The sequence below is a fragment of the Podarcis melisellensis genome, assembly GCF_964234715.1.
Source record: "Podarcis melisellensis genome assembly, chromosome: 4".
Taxonomy (NCBI): domain Eukaryota; kingdom Metazoa; phylum Chordata; class Lepidosauria; order Squamata; family Lacertidae; genus Podarcis; species Podarcis melisellensis.
In genome coordinates this window covers 61,265,666-61,282,405 of record NC_138531.1, presented here as the reverse complement: position 1 = coordinate 61,282,405, position 16,740 = coordinate 61,265,666, and the positions used below count along the sequence as shown (strand labels likewise).

General features: G+C 38.9%; 1 protein-coding gene and 1 long non-coding RNA gene across 3 annotated transcripts in view; both read left to right on the top strand.

Moving 5' to 3' along the window:
* The window catches only part of GBE1 (1,4-alpha-glucan branching enzyme 1), a 150,894-nt gene that overhangs the window by 121,702 nt on the left and 12,452 nt on the right, over positions 1-16,740 (top strand). For both annotated transcript variants that reach the window (XM_081907874.1, XM_081907873.1), the window contains exons 14-15: positions 2,832-2,962; positions 16,489-16,606. In XM_081907874.1, the coding sequence (XP_081764000.1) occupies positions 2,832-2,962; positions 16,489-16,606 (249 nt within the window). The remainder of the gene's footprint in view (positions 1-2,831; positions 2,963-16,488; positions 16,607-16,740) is intronic.
* Positions 6,319-10,424, top strand: LOC309368121. The gene is made up of 3 exons (XR_014167558.1): positions 6,319-6,387; positions 7,097-8,338; positions 9,687-10,424. It is a non-coding gene; the product is annotated as an uncharacterized lncRNA (long non-coding RNA).

Sequence of the window (16,740 nt, the reverse complement as noted above, 5' to 3'; positions counted from 1 at the left end):
CCTGCCTGTGTACTTCTTGGTGGGATCTGGTGGGTCACTATGGAAAATGGGATGGTAGACTAGTTGAGCCTTTGACCTGACACCCCCTTATGTTTTTAAGGGAGCTCATTCAGGATTAAACGACATGTGACATGTAATGAAAAGCATGCAGCAATCACTCTGGTTTTTCTTAGATCAACTTCCGCTTGGGAGGATGCTTATTGGCACCAATGAGGGCTGTTTTGCTAAGTCTCAAGCTACATGGTGGTGCACAATTTTCAAGGGAGACATGGCTGAGGATGGAATTCTTCTCCCAGCCGTAATCACAACAACAATCCCTCCTTGTCAGCTGTAATTAATTTAAGAAAAATGAGAGACACAGCTGCACTATATAGATTAAACATAATATGAAGCATGGTTCTAAGAATGTTAGGTGTCGAGTCCCTGGTTCTGATGCCACTTTGCCATGAACTCAGGGACTTGCTTAAGGCTACTTAATATCTCACAGCCTTAGCCTTCTTGATCTTCCTTACATATGTTACTGAGTTAATATATATGAATTGGTTGGAGCAGTAAAGGAGCGCTACATAAGTATGAAGAAATAAAGGATGCTGAAGATACTAAAGGAACAAAAGATAACTAACAAGCTGTATGCATTCATTGCTCTACCTTGCAGGCTATTTTACGCACGTTTCCCAGACTGTGTCAGCACTTGTGTTGACAATAGATAGGATTGCAGCTTTTAATTATCACAGTTGCTGCCACAAGAGACTTTTTGGAAAGCTTTGCAGCTCTATAACTCAGGGAGAAAGAGAGAAGCAGCAGCAGTAAAATAACCACAGAACTTTAAAGAATGATTCATCTTATGAAAATTAATTTCATAGGTAAACAATTAGTCTAAGGTACCATCCATGGTTTGTTGCTTTTCTGATTCAATCAGATTTTGCATTGGAAATTAATACCTTTTTCATATTTAACATGCAAAGCAGATATGCAATAGCCAGTGGTGTTATAGTAGACTCTGTTAGTTCTTATTTTCATCGCAGCCTATCTGGCCACGCACTAGTACAAAATTGTTCTGGTGCTTCTACCAATTGTTTGTTACAGTATTAATAAATGTTCTGCTTTTCTCTTGCAACATAGGTAGACAGCACATTGTCAATGAGGATTATTTTAGAGATTTTAAAAGCCCGTATAGGAAAAATAGCACCATGAGGTCAATTACTATATAACTTTTAAACCAGACCTCTGATCTCTGAGCCAGTATTCCTGTGCAGCCTAATCCTATACATTCTTATCGCAAGTCCCACTGAATCAGTGGGACTTGAACAGAGGCAAGAGTTCCTGCTTTAGTAAAACTTGAGTCTTTCCTGCATCTGCCCTTAATTGTATTTAGTTTCCCTGTTGTTAATTCTTGCACTTTTTCTTTTTTTACTGTACCTTCACCATCACTCAACTTACAGAGCAATCCAAACCTGGGCTACAAAAGCATAAGAGCGGAGATCCACTGCCACATCCCAAACTCTGCTGCTCACGCTGGCTAGAGAGGAAGATGGTTGGGGGTGGAATTTTCTTGTCCCTATGCCATCTCCAGCTTGATGTACGTAGCTGAGGGCCACAGATCAGGTTTCTTTCACAGTGATGGTGCAGCTTTGAAACCAGTGGTTCCACTGGTGGCTCTGCTTTGCTCCCATTCCCTACTTTGAATCCCTACATCTAATACCACCAGTAGGAGCACCGCTAGCAGCAGTTTCTTAACTCCTGTTCTTTCTGCCACTTCAGCAAAGGTTTTTGCAGCCGCAACAGAGCCCCCACATCAAAGGCTGGTGGATGACCACTCCCTTCATATGCTAACCCCTTCTAGCAGCAAATATCAATGGATTTGGATTGCACTCTCATTGTATGTGCTTAATTTTGAGTTTCTTGCTGAATACAGGGTGCAGTACAGATTTAAAACCCCAACATTCAACTCTGATATTAATATCTAATAGCTGCCCCAGTTCAGTGTGAATGCCAAGCACTTGTCTTCCAGTGACATAGCAGGTACCCATTAGCCTTCTCCGAGCTGGAAATTAGCCCTCTATAATTCATGCATGGTTCAAGCAAAATAGCCCTCTGAAATAGCACATGTAGCAAGCACCACTTTATAAAACAAAATTTCTTTCTGGTGTGTATAATATATAGTGAACTGAAATTGTTTAGAGTATTGTGTGCCACTTGAAGGATTGCTTCGGATGTTCCTTCCTCCCACCGCCCAACACCCCCAAACACCTCTCTTCTTAAGCAATGAGGTTCTTCACTCAGCATACTTCCCATTTCCCTCTCCTGAGCAAAATTGACATGAAATTGATTAAGCATTCAAAAGTGACACAGGCAGCATCTCAAAGACACTGCTTATAAGATTCATGTCAAAAGTAAAATTCTGTGCAGCCATAAATCTCCATCAATCCAGCTGTTGGCCTAAGCAAGAAGGAACAGAGAACACTTAAAAAGAAATGTGAAGTAAAGAACAGGGCCTTTGAAAGAATTTTCTCCTCAGATGTCATTGTGGTGGATTTTCTCCACAGATATGCATACCACCACTTTCAATAGCTAAAGTGAAATATATAGCACTATAGCAGGCTCGTTATTCCTTTTTTTTTCTGTTATAGCTTACCCAGCTTTTTAAAATCTGAATTCTTATATGAAGTTAGTTACTTCATGACAGACTGTCACTTACATGAACTTCTTTCATCTCCACAAACCCTTGGTTGAATTGAATATGATGGTATACATATTGCCCTACTTCTATGTGGTTTAAGTTCAAAATCATTTTAGTAAGCATCTAAATCTACCTTTTTTATCTTTTGCAGGCTTACGTGAGTGAAAAACATGAATCAAACAAAGTTATTGCTTTTGAGAGGGCAAATCTTCTGTTTATATTCAATTTCCACCCATCTAAAAGCTACACAGACTACAGAGTGGGTATAGAAAAACCAGGAAAATATCCTTTCCTATTTGTGTTTATCATTATGACTTCATTTTGGATGTAACACTAAACTTTAGTTTAGCACTATGTGAACGAGCCTCATTCTCACTTGGTCCTTCATCTTTTCACGTCATTTAGCACAACCATGAGGAGGAGATTAGAAACACCTGCTTCCTTTTTATGTCCGGAAGGACAAGTTGTTCCATCCCAGCCTGTCTCAAACTGTGATTTTTCATCTTGGTGTGTTTCAATAAACAATAGTTTAATCACTCTTTGCCCTTTTTTAATTTAATGATAAACCTCAGTTATTGAACAGCAGGAAGGAGATGTTTTCCTCCTTGTGGTCATGCTAGAGAAGTGACAGAGGAACTCACAAGCCTGAGGCTTACACCTTATGAATGTAAACTATTATTATTATTATTTACATTTATATTCTACTCTTCCCCCCCCCAAGGTTCCATGGGCACTAAAAACATCAATAAGAAAACCACTTTTAAAATCTGAAAACAGTCAAAACAGCCATAATGGCCCTCTAACAGCATGATATGTCTTCACTGTTGTTTAAAATTTGACTTCAATATATAGTTTTGTTTAGAAGTTTATTTTTGCAGTGTTGATTTAAATTCTGTTACTTTGGCTCTCCATTAGAACAAAATGTACACTTGTAAATGCACAGTATGTTTGCATTTTATTAATTGTATAATAGCTGAACAATGTGGGGGGAAATGCATAAGGTAAACATCCTTGAGTATATGGATGGACACAAATGTGTGGGAAATGTGTTTATAGCGGTAGGGTTCACATAGCTCCTGTTGTAGCTGATATTGTAATTTATATAGCACCACCAATGTGCAGTTTCTTTTCTCTATATGCAAAGCAAAAGAAAAGAAAAGAAAAGATTCCTGCCCAAGAAAGTTTAAAAGTTCAATAGTGGGCAGAGAATAGAGAGCTGGGGTGATGAGAGAGACATAGGTAAAAAACTATGCATCTGAACAAAGAGAGTTACAAATCTTTAAACTGTAGTCCTAAATATCAGTTTGGGAGTAAGCCCCATGACATATGGGGACTTACCGGTACTTCTGAGTAAGAATGTTCAGATTCTTGCTATTAGTTTTTTTGTGCCTTGGGATGTGACTACATTTTATACAAGGCCTTCACTTGCAAAGTAAACCATTTAATTTGGAACTTCTAGTCTGGGTCAGTTTGCGTGGGAATTGGACTCCTTCCCCAGGCTCTTAAATGCACAGCCTTTAGCTAGGATGTGTTCATGCAACAGTGGGACAGGAACCAATTTGCTCCATGCCCACCTTCCTCAAACCAAATCTGCATTCAGAGCCTTGCACCCTTTATTTGTTATTGGGATAGCAACGTTGGAGGGCCTTACGTTGTTTCTTATCATTGTGAAATTATGCATAATTTTGTTGTACTTCACTCACTCTTTTAATGACAGCTTTGTCAGTTACCTTGAAAATTGGTAACTTCCAGGATTTAGCAAATTTTAGCTTTTATGTTTGATGGTTTTTGTTGTTGTTGTTTGCATTCAGTAACTTTATACGCACTGCCAAAGTTTATTTGGTAAATAGGCTTATTTCTTGCTCTGCCTCATCACGTCGGTAGCAGTCGAGTTTCCAACATGGGCAAAGGGCCGCAGCAGGTATTTTATAATGCCCATCTATAACTTCTCTTCTCTGTGTGTTGCGTGAAGGCTTTGACTTTAAATGAATACAGGTTCCTGAGATGATAATCAGCTTCCAGCATGTCTCTTTAAGCCTCTCTCTGTGTTTGCTTTTCTCGTCAGCAGGACCCAGTCTCCAAAGCATCCTTGTTTTCTCATTTTCTTCCATCAGCTCATAGCTCAACTGTTCATAGAATCTGCATGAGATTTCCCCACATGCATGCTACCTCCCTCTCATCCTTGCAGTCTACCTTTGTCAAACCTGTACCTTGTCTGCCCATCAGACCTCTTCCTCTTGCATCAATCCATTTATTAAGCATCTTTTTCTTAACCCACTGTTGTCTTTCCTTTCTCTGCACTATTGCATGCCTTGCCTCTTTGCTCCTCTAACCCTCTGGGCGATCCAATGCAAATGCCAGCCCCTGGCTGCCCTGTTTCTTCCCATAATGGAGGTTGTTGTCCTTGGAGAGGCAAACTATATAGACTGTTTATGAATTATTCCATGACATCATTTCCATGTGGTGGTATTTAGTAGAAGGGCTTGCAGATGAAAGCTAAATTTTAGCCTACTTTACATATGTGTATGGAAAGAGAACCAAAATATTTCTGCATTATCTGTATTTTAGTATGCATGTAAACTCTTGGCATTTTCCATTGTACATATGAGATTGATGAAGACCAAAAGAATCCAGTGTGAATTAACAGTACTTTTCACCTTGAATTATGCAAGACCACTATATAGTGTACAGTTTTTGAGTCAAATTCCCTAGCTCCCATTTTCCTGTTGTGAATCGCAAGTCTCAGTGGTTTTCAATCAATTTTGTCCATTGCTAGTTTGTCCAGGGCATCAATGTAGTCTCAACACTGTGAACTGAACATAAGCTTAGTCAAAGCAAATCCAAATTCTTATTCAAGCAAATGTTATTGGAAAATTTGTTTGAGAGATGCACCCCGTGGTAGCATTTGCTGCTGTTTCTTGTGTGCTCTCTACATTTATTTTGACTCAGTGGAAATCAGATTAGGATTTAATGAAGTGAAAATACATCAGACATTCTCAACACAAATAATTGCTTACAGAAAATTCAACATGCCTTTTTAATATTAAGAGAGGGGAAAAAATAAATCTCCTAATGGAGAAACCAATGCACAAGATATCTTTTATTTTTATTTTTTTATTTGTACTCTATCCTTCCTGTAGCAGCCCAGGGCACTGTACGACGTAGTCAAAAATAGAATGTTTTTCCAGCCTATTAAAATAAAAGTAATTTTAAAAAATAGTAGAAAATAATATCAGCTAAAAACAATTTACATCAGTAGAACAGACATTGACTATACTAGGCCATCAAACCCGAATTGCCTATCTCCAAATGTCTAGACAAACAAGTGCATATTTAATTTAAATCAAAATGTTGATGGGGATAGTGGGACAAATGCAACTCTATGGGGAAAGAAGTTCCACAGAGAAGACTCACAAATGGGCTAAACCCATCAACAGGAAACACACACACGGAACGCACATGCGTTAAAGTATACATAATCTGAACTTTGTTGCCATTTTTGCCACACTACTTCCCAGCAGGGTGAATCACTGACATGAAAACTTCAAGCACAATTCTGACTCTATGTATGACATTGACTCTCACAGTTACCTGTGTCTTCATTTATGGCAGGGAATTTATGGCAGAAAGCACCTGTTCTGTGTCTCAGAGCTTCTGTCCTCTTGAGACTTCACAAATGCACCCATACATGAGCATTTCATATAGCTGTAGTACTGTGTTGCCTACAGTGCAAGAGAACTTTATACAGTATATGAAAAATGCATTCAAAGGAACATCTAGAGTGCCTACACAGGTATTCATCAAACCATGGTGCCACTGGACGTGAAAAACATAGGGAGAAACTCATCCACACAGCACAAGTCATGCTTTTAAGAATAGCTAGCACTGTCAGCATACACTGAGAAGGCCTCTCACTCCTCCTGCTTCTTTCTGATCCAGGCTGTGAATTTCATCCAAGTAGATGAAGCTTTCAGTCATGTCTTGGAAATGTGTGTTCAACCCTCTGGCAAGAAATGATGGCGTTTCACATTCTATGGACTTTAAAAGGTTATGGATAGAAAATTTACTAGAACTTTTAAAAAAATGGTATACACAAAAATGAAGAAATAATGTGAAGGGCTTTTGCTGTCCTTTCTTATTTGCTTACTAAATGACCCTTAGTGCCTATTTAATTTGCATTCCTAGATGATTAACTAACTTTTCATATACTACATGCTTTTTGCCTTAAACCGTGTTGTGCATAAGTCTATTTCACTTTGCTTTCTTCTCACTACTCAGGGTTTCAGAGAGAGACAGTCCTTTTAGCCCGTTGTTTGTCACTTGCCTGCTGTTTAATGTATTATAATTTTTTAAGTGTGTGTGTGTGTGTGTGTGTGTGTGTGTGTGTGTGTATGTGTGTGTGCAAATCCTAAAAAGCTGAGGACACTGGAAGAAGATTTGGTTCTTTTTAGAGGGGAAGAGTCTTGTTGCACATGTCAAGGTACATGCAGCGTTGGATTTCACCCATATTTTTATGTGTTGCTGACCTATGTAGTGCTAGTCTACTTGGTTTAGGCCCACATTTTGTTTTTAGCCTTCCCTGAGATCAGCATGATGAAGGGTGGGTTTATAAACACTGTGAAATACATGGATACTACACAAACCCACATGCCCCTAACATTTCCTACCAGAGGGTTCAGAAAATTTCCAGTTCTCCATACATGCAAGTGATGTTGCCCCATGTTGTAATTTTATTTTTATTTGTGCTTTCTGGTTGGAAGAGCTGTTCCAGCAAGCAGAATATAGTCTCATCACTTACTGAAAAAGAAATTCAGATGTGTGAACTTCCAATTTCCTCCTTCCAGCTTATTTTGTTTTTAAAGAATGGGTTGTTCCTTTACCTCCAGTGTGCATGATAATGTCACTGCAGTGCCTGATGCTTAAAAAAAAAAGTTTTGCAAAGGGTCAAAGAGAAAGGGTTACCTCAGCTGCAAGCTTTCTAGTTTTGCATACTACATGAAGCATCAAACAATTTAATAACTAGGGTGAAGGGCATACTAATGCAGATTCATAGTAGGAATGGAGCAGTATGTCAACTGGATAGCTAAGTAAATAATGTTAGATATGGCCTGAGATCTCAGGAAGATTAGCATTAAAATTCAGGTACCTGTACTTCTTAAAGATGTAAATTTAAGCTCCCTGACATTTGCAACCTGCACCTAGAGCTTCTAATGAGCAAATAAGGTCACTTGAATGAGTCACTGGAGTGTGATTGCCCAAGGCAAAAATGTTGCTTTGTAGCTGCTTCGTTTGCTCGCTGCTTTGAAGTGCAGTTATGTAACTGTCCCTGGTTATTAGAATTCAAGCTTTATATAAAATGAAGACAAAGAATTTAATTTAGGATCAGCCAAATGCCAAGCTCCATCAAGGTGCTTCATCTGTTAAGGTTAATATCAGGGAATGAGAACACTTTTCACCTACTATTGAAATGGTGTCTGGGTGGGGAGGGCTCTAGAATGAAATTCAGATTTCACGTAAGGTAGTAGTCGAGCAGCACGCTTTTTACTAGTTTGCTGCGGCATCTGCACAGTCCCAGGTCTAGAACTGCACATGTGTAAGGTGAGATACTGGAATATTCTGGAAAGCTTCAGAGGACACCTTGTAGAGCGACAACTCCTGGTAAGCAAAACTTTAATTTTTATTTTTAAAAGCAGAGTGAAATAAATTCAGTATTGCTGATGCATTTAAGTTGTTTTCACAACATTTTCTGCTACAGACAGACAAATGGAAAAAGTTTCAGACTCTATGTAAGAAAAAAATAATTATTGGTCATTGTAAATAAAATAGAGAACAGACAAGTGACTATAATAATCTCCAATACATTCAAACTGGTGGAAAATGTATTCACAAAACAAACCATTAATGCCTTTTCTGTATATATGTTGCACTATAAAACTGAGTTTCTTTTGCTTGGACGCAATTAATAAAAAACTCTCATGCCTATCACAAACAAGACCCCCACTTGAAACTTCCAATTTTTCCCTGGACACGTGAGCCAGCTGTCACCTTGCTGAAGGGGGCCTCTGTCTGGTCAGTATCAGGACAGAGTTGTGAATAGTGTATATCCAGGTAGTAGATAAATGTAGTAAAATAACATTTAAAAACCCTGTTCCCTTTCATGGATGAAGGCCAGGTGAAAAATCTCTTCTTGGCCACACAAGATAGGGTTCATAGGAATGAAACAAAAGGAAATCCTTTTTCAGGCACAGCTTATCGCAGCAGGGCACATTTGCAAACAGAAGAAACTGTCATAGTGCCACACACACAAGTATATACTTCAGGGAACCAGGCAGAGGGCCTTCTCTGTAGTCACACCCACCCTGTGGAATGCCTTCCCATTAGATGTCAAGGAAATAAACAACTTTCTGACTTTTAGAAGACATCGGAAGGCAGCCCTGTATAGAGAAGTTTTTAATCTTTGGTGCCATATTGTGTTTTAATTTGTTGGAAGCTGCCCAGAGTGCCTGGGGTAACCCAGTCAGATGGGCAGCATATAAATTTATTGTATGTATGTATGTGTGTGTGTGTATGTATGTATTTAGCTCATATGTGTGCATGTTCCCCACTCCCCAATGTTGGGGGTGATCTTCCCAGAGAGAGCAGTTGGGGAATCAGGAAGCTTTCCCTCCCAGCTGCAAACTCCAGAAAAGAAAATTCACAAAAATCCCCTCTCACAAAAATTAGGCATGAAAAACCCCTAAGTTCTTTCCAAGCCTAATTACAGTGGGGAAGAGTGGTTTCATAGCAACATTACAGCTGAGAAGGAAGAATTAAGCCTTAGCTTAATTTGGTGACCCATGGGTTGGGGAGGGACATAAATCAGCAGCTGTGGATTCTCTTTCTATCCCCCCCCCCCACAAGTACTGTACAACATGTAATTATTTCATTGCACCAGAGGCTTCAATATTTTAGTGGCTCGACAATACAATACAAAAGATGCTGTTCTTACTTTATTTTATCCTTTTAGTTTATGCAAAAGTCGCTTCAGCCTTTGTTTTGACCTCTATTTAAAATGAAATAACCAGATCAGCTGTCACAAAAAGAATCACATCCTTACAACTTCACAAATGTTCTTCTGAATCTAGACATCTACATGATTGGAGGTCTTATGATAATGCCAATGATCTGCATTATCCTTATGTCACTTTTTGGGGTTTTTTGAAGTATTTTGGATTAGGAAAGCGGGTCACATTAGGGATATAGCCTTATACCAAATCAGACTGTTAGCCCATCTGGCTCAGTGTTTTCTGCGCTCTGAGTAGCACTGGCTGAACCCAACTGGAGATGCCTAGGATTGAACCTGACCTCTAGGATTGAACCTGGGCCATCTTGCCTGCAGAGTATGTGCTCTGCTGCTGTGCTCCACCCCTTTCTCAGAGCTACAGTCCTTTCCAAGACGATTACAGCTGTTGAAACTTGCCATTAAAATATTTTCCTAGAGGACTGTTTTATCTGTGACAGACCAGAACCGTTTCTTTTCCAAGATTCATGACGAATGTCTACAGAAATGAAATTAGAAAGGGAGGAAGCTAATAGTTCCCCCATTAATACTTTGATCAATGCTGGCATGCCACATTTTTCAGCAATTGGGCATAAATTCTCATCAGCCTTCTCTAAACAAAAGGTCTTAATTATGCCGTATCATAATCTTCATAAATGACAATTATCGTTTATGCTACGGGTGAAATACTAATTTTCTGCTTTATATGTGGTTTGAATTTACCTAATGATGCTTTATGTGTCATTAAGGTTTTTTTGGAAAAATAATGCTTTGCTTCAAGAATTAGTTTGAAAACATCAAAAGCATAATAATTAAGTACGTCATATAATAGATAATCACAAGATTCTCATTTTAAGCTCACTCTATGCATGGGTTCATTGGGTTTGTTCATTTGTTATATATAACGAACAGTAAGGATAATGCATTTTGTTTTGTTTTCAGACGATTGTCTTTGGTCTCTCTTCTGTACTTGAGCTAGAGTAGAAGATGAAAATAATGGTATTATACAAGAAGCAAGGGAAGTACTTCTTAGTCCTCATTTCAAGTATGAATGACAGAAATATTTATAAAGGAAACCTGTCCAGGTCTGAGGTATAATTGGGATGAACCTAAATGAATTAGTCTGAGAAATCTATTGGTTATTAAAAAAATATCTCTGTGTTATGCATAACATCACTGCCTATGAAGAAACTCCAGTGGAATAGTTGACATGATCCATCTAAGGTTGGTGGCTGCAACTGTGAGCCCTCAGGCTGAATGAAGTTGTATGCATGCACCCAGTTGCATTCCATCTCCCTCTTGTTTATACTACTGGAGGATGATTGAAAGGAGGACAGGCAGAGTCTTGGGAGTATGTAGTCATATTATACTCTCAGCCTGAATTAATAGTTTCCTGTGGTAGCTGCAATGGTAGGGCTGCCTATACAACGTGCAGGAAATGTTACGTGGCTTCCACAGAATTGTATTAGCCTGAATATAAGTCTCACTTTTTCCCCAAATTCCAACTGAGAAAAGTTAAAGTGCAGCTAAAATTCACGACCTTGCAACATTTGGCATTTACAATATTGCTCCTGAAACAGACATACAGTAAAACGGGAACAGATGTGAGTGCCTGCAGAATTTTAAGGCAGCGGCTTATATTCGGGTATTGTCTTTTTCTCTCCCCTCCCCCCTTAAATTTTAAAGGTGCGGCTTATATTCGGATGCAGCTTATATTCGGGCCAATACGGTTTATCTCCAAATCATGTGACGCTGACATGGACACACATGCTATGCAGAAACTTTCTCAGTGACTTTTAGGCAGGAAATAGGGAATTGGCTCAATTCCTGCACCAGAGACTTTTAGATATTTTCCAACGCTAAAGGAATTGAACCCACAGTGAACTTATTTTGGAACAATTTGGGTCTCTTTGTACAAAAACTGTTTTTCCGTTCCTTTCTCCATTTGTGAAAAATTTCTTAACATGTTTATGAGTAATTTTATTACAGCAAATTGAGAGAGATATAGAGTGGAGCAAGAGGAAAATATCATTAGGTAAATATAGCATTGTTAGAATTACTTCCATAGCCTTGCTTAGGGAGATGTGACCATATATATTATTCTTAAAATTAACAAAGCTATAAACATTTTCATTTGCTGGTAAATAAATTTAAAGCAGCCTTTAAAGATGTCAGAGCTTTCGGCAACAATGATGAATTATAAAATGTAACATATACTGTAGAAATGCCGGTGGGAAACATTATGCTCACATTCATAAACTACAGTGACACAGTAGAAGCATTTGCTGGTGCTGAGTTTTAAAAGGCACCAGAGAGACTATCTGAAGTTGTTCTTTATAGGTCTCTGTGTGGTCTGTGACAATAAAACAAGGAGCCATTTAGGCATATTTATAAAATAGAGTGTGCCAGTGTTTTAGATTTTCTGGCTTTCGGAGCTTGGCATTATATGAAAGGCAATAGAGCTAGCAGTTAAAAACTGAGGGAAAACTATAGCCTAAAATTAGGTATGAACTATATTAATATTAACTTTTAGAATTTTATATAGTCCAATATTTCCAGTATGCCCACAGATGCTCTGATGTACACACTGGAGCCAGAGTTACCCTGTTCACTTTGGTACAAGAGAGTTCTCTCCAAGAATAATAATAAAAATGAACTGGGAAGCCCCAGTACTGGAGTCTTGGGCAGTTTGGGTGGTTGTATGTTCTGTGGCTTCTTTCAAACAGACAAAAGTGCTGTGGGATTTTGAAAGCCAACTGGCTTATTGTGACATGAGTTTCTATAGGCAAAAGCCTGCTTCATCACATGGTGAAACTGATACAAGTTTGTGTTTTATATATGCATATATTGGTTGAAGTACAATGGAAGGGAAAGCAAGTTAACAAGGTGAAAACTAAAGATAACAGGAATGCAAAAAGCATATCTCAATCCCTTGGCTGTGAAATATGAATATATTATCTAAACATCTCTGTTTGCTAGAGCATCAAAGCATGAATACTAACAACGGTTGCTGGAAAACAAAGATGGGAGACACACTTTTTCATAGAGAGAGACCCAACAAGAATTCATCTTTTAAACCTTAGGAAATGGTGTCAAACAGCATAATGATCAGTCCTGATAGTTGTTATATATGCTGTTGCTACATCAGTTGGAGTCATGACTGGGATGGTGCAGTCATTTAATTCTGCATGTGTGGCTTTTTTTACTCTGTGTTCTAGCAGAAAGCATGTTAGCACTTAATGGCCATGGTATGGGAAGTTAAGTATGCCCATGTGGTGACGAGAGCTTGCTTCAGCAACGTGGAAATGTAGAGTGCAGCATTTTCTCCTAGGCAGCTGTGCCAGGTGTAACCATCAACAGTCAACACCAAGTACAAAGATTTAGCTGAGAAGCAGGCTTTGGTTGTTGAAGTCATAAAGCTGCTTCTTCAAGAGCAAAAAGTAGACTATGAACCATCTGTGGTGTTTCCCCCGACGTGGTTGTAATTGTGTGGAGGAAGAGAGCAGAGACCTGACTTCTTGCTGCAATATTCTGAAGAGGGAAGCTAGGTTCAGTGGGCCTCTGGTCACACGTTGGGGCAGCAAATGCCTGTACAGCAGAGCCTACTGTATGTGTATAATATCTCCACGTTATCATGGTTCCATTTTATGAAGAGAGCCCACACTCATACAGCAAACTTCCTTCTACACTGGTACCTCGGTTACAGAAGCTTCAGGATATAGACGCTTCAGGTTACAGACTCCACTAACCCAGAAAGAGTACCTCGGGTTAAGAACTTTGCTTCAGGATGAGAACAGAAATTGCGCCGCAGCGGCACGACAGCAGCAGGAGGCCCCATTAGCTAAAGTGGTACCTCAGGTTAAGAATAGTTTCAGGTTAAGAACGGACCTCCAGAATGAATTAAGTTCTTAACCTGAGGTACCACTGTATAGACCTTTTACCCAGTGGTACCATTTTTTCTGTAGCATTGCAGCATAGGCAGAGTGGAGGGCAAACCCTTCCATCTGAAATGCCGTAATGATAGAAATCATTCACACACACATATCTTTTAACGACAGCAAAAACAGTTTTGTCTCCGAAATAGATGCTGTCTAGCACCAACATAAAAGGAAAGGATTATGTGCGGTAAATAGCTTCAAAGGTCAAGTTAACAGATTTTGCTCATTTACATGAAGACAGACAAAAGAAGCAAACATTTGAGCAACTGTGGGTGCCTTTTATTTATTATATGAAACAACAATCTAATACAGATATTAATTACAGAGCATTTGCCATACTAGAATCATCTTGTTGCTAAGATATCAGACGAAGCATCTTGCGTATATTCATCTTTATTAATAAAATGTAAATGTCAAATTATTGTTTTCTTTTGTTGATTAATCCTGCCTTCCCCTCCAAGAAGCTCAGGGTGGTAAACTACAAAAAAGCAACACAAAATATAAATAAAAATATCAAATATTCCCACAGCCAAAAAAGTTCAAGGTTTTCATAGTGAGCTAGCACCTTTTGCTGATAAGATATTATTCATCAATATTTATAATGTGTTTATTATGTTATACATATGTTGTATATATTTGTAATAAAAATGTTCAAAAAGGAAAGAAAATACAGTGGTACCTTGGTTTACAACCATAATCCATTCTGGAGGTCCGTTTGTAAACCAAAGCAGGTTGTAACCCAAGGCGCGCTTTCACCAATGGGGCCTCCAAATTTTTTTTGTCTGTAATCCAAAAAAAAAAAAAAATGGGTTGTAATCCAAAAAAAAGGTTGCAAACGGGGACACACACTTCTGGGTTTGATGTGTCTGTAATCCGAAATGTATGCAAACCAAGGTACCACTGTAGTTCCCTCTCCCTCTTTGTGCAACTATTAGGCTTGGGGCAGGACTCCCACTGGTTCAGAGGTAAGGAAGAGTCTACACAAGCAGCCCAGGCTGGTAATTTCCCCAAACTTGATAAAAATAAAACCACACTAGTAGATTTTAAAAATAGGACAGAAGTACTATCAATAGAACCATATAGCCTAAATTCTCATGATTCATCACAACTTGGAACTGTCACAACTTAAAATCTCTGTTTTGAACAAAGTGCTAGATAATAAACATTTTATGGAATGTCAATAACATAAATAATATAATTGTTATTATCCCCCCCCCCAAAAAAACCCCTAAACATTTATCATGTGGCATCATTCAGAAACAAATTGGATTAGTACTGGAAATGAAGACGTTTGAGGTGAGCCACATTCTTATTATGCAACCCTATGGCAATAAATTTATTTGTTTTCTCAACAACCAGACTTCCAATTTTAGCATCTTTATTCAGTATTTCAGACTTCCTTCCTGATGGTTGGATGCATAAATAAAAACAATTGTAACTTGTTGCTAAAGCCCAATTCAGCTGAGAGAGTTGTGTCAAAAGATATAAATGATACCAATTCCGTTAGCAACGCAATCCTCAGACTTGATCAAAAGGCTGAACAAACAATGAAGCCTTAGAGCACTTTGAATCATCAAAAGAACAAGCATGGCTTCATTCTGCTCTAATCCTATTAGTGGAGGCTCCATCAGAAAGTCTTTTCCCCAGCTCAAAATTAAGGTTCTGGAACATTGTTCCAAACATGTTCCTCTTCACTCTTAAGTTTTGTTTGTTTCTTTTGCCAGTAAAACTTTTGGAAAGCAAAGCCAGTTCTTGAGAGAGTTTTAAATTGCCATTACTTCATTGGCCTGGTTTGCCTGATAGAAAGTTGAACTATGGTTTGGGATGAAGCTTCTCTTTGGGAGCCCACATATTGGCCTGGTCTGGATAAGCCTTAGTTTGGTTTACTGTGTCATGCAAACTAGGTCTTTGACTTTTCTATTGAGAAACTTTTCATTGTTGTTGTTGTTGTTACATGCAAAGGGTGATATCCAAATAAGTCATACTTAGGTAAAGGTACAGGTACCCCTGCCCATACGGGCCAGTCGTGTCCGACTCTAGGGTTGCGTGCTCATCTCGCTCAAGAGGCCGGGAGCCAGCGCCGTCTGACACTTCCAGGTCACGTGGCCAGCGTGACGAAGCTGCAGCTGGCGAGCCAGCACCAGCGCTGCACACAGAAACGCCGTTTACCTTCCCGCTATGAAGTAGAACCTATTTATCTACTTGCACCTAGGGGTGCTTTCGAACTGCTAGGTGGGCAGGAGCTGGGACCGAACGACGGGAGCTCACCCCGCCGTGGGGATTCGAACCGCCGACCATACGATCGGCAAGTCCTAGGCACTGAGGTTTTACCCACAGCACCACCCGCGTCCCAAGTCATACTTGGTAGTTCATTTATTTTCAATAGGTCTACTCCGATAATGACTTAATGTTGGGTCCCACCCACAGTGAATTATTATTATGTTAGTGCTGCTCTGTCACAAAAGAGGGTGATTTCAAAACTTTCTATGAATCCAGGTGAGGAATAACCGCCATTTTCAATTTCATTGGTACAAAATACAGTGCTTGTAAGATTATATTCTTACTAAACTTTTAGTAAAATAGATGACTAGTAAATCCGAGGGATACATTTGCTGCTACAGTTGATAGTATTCTGTTACATGTAGTTGGGGGATAGAGTGCACTTTTCTTTTAGAGTGATGTTCTAGAGTAGTGTGACAAACACAGTTGGGATCTCTAGGTGTTATATTACATTAAAAGTTCATTTCGGTAGTTTTAAGTTGCTTTGGTTCCATTTATTATTAACTGTTTTCAATTTATACTGAGTGTAAATTCCTTAACCGTTACCTTAAGTATAAAATTGCACTGGATTCCGATGCTCCGGAGTATGCAGGACATAACAGACTGGACCATAATACAGAATTCTTCTCACAGGAGTATGGACATAACTGTCTGCCTAATTCTATTTTGGTAAGTACATTTTTTTCTACTTCACTTCTGCAAAAGTATGTCTGCAGTGATAGTTAACATTTTAAATTCCCTATTAAAAACCTGCATTATGCCTTTTGTCTCTGAAATATGACTACTGAAGTTTGCATGAAAAT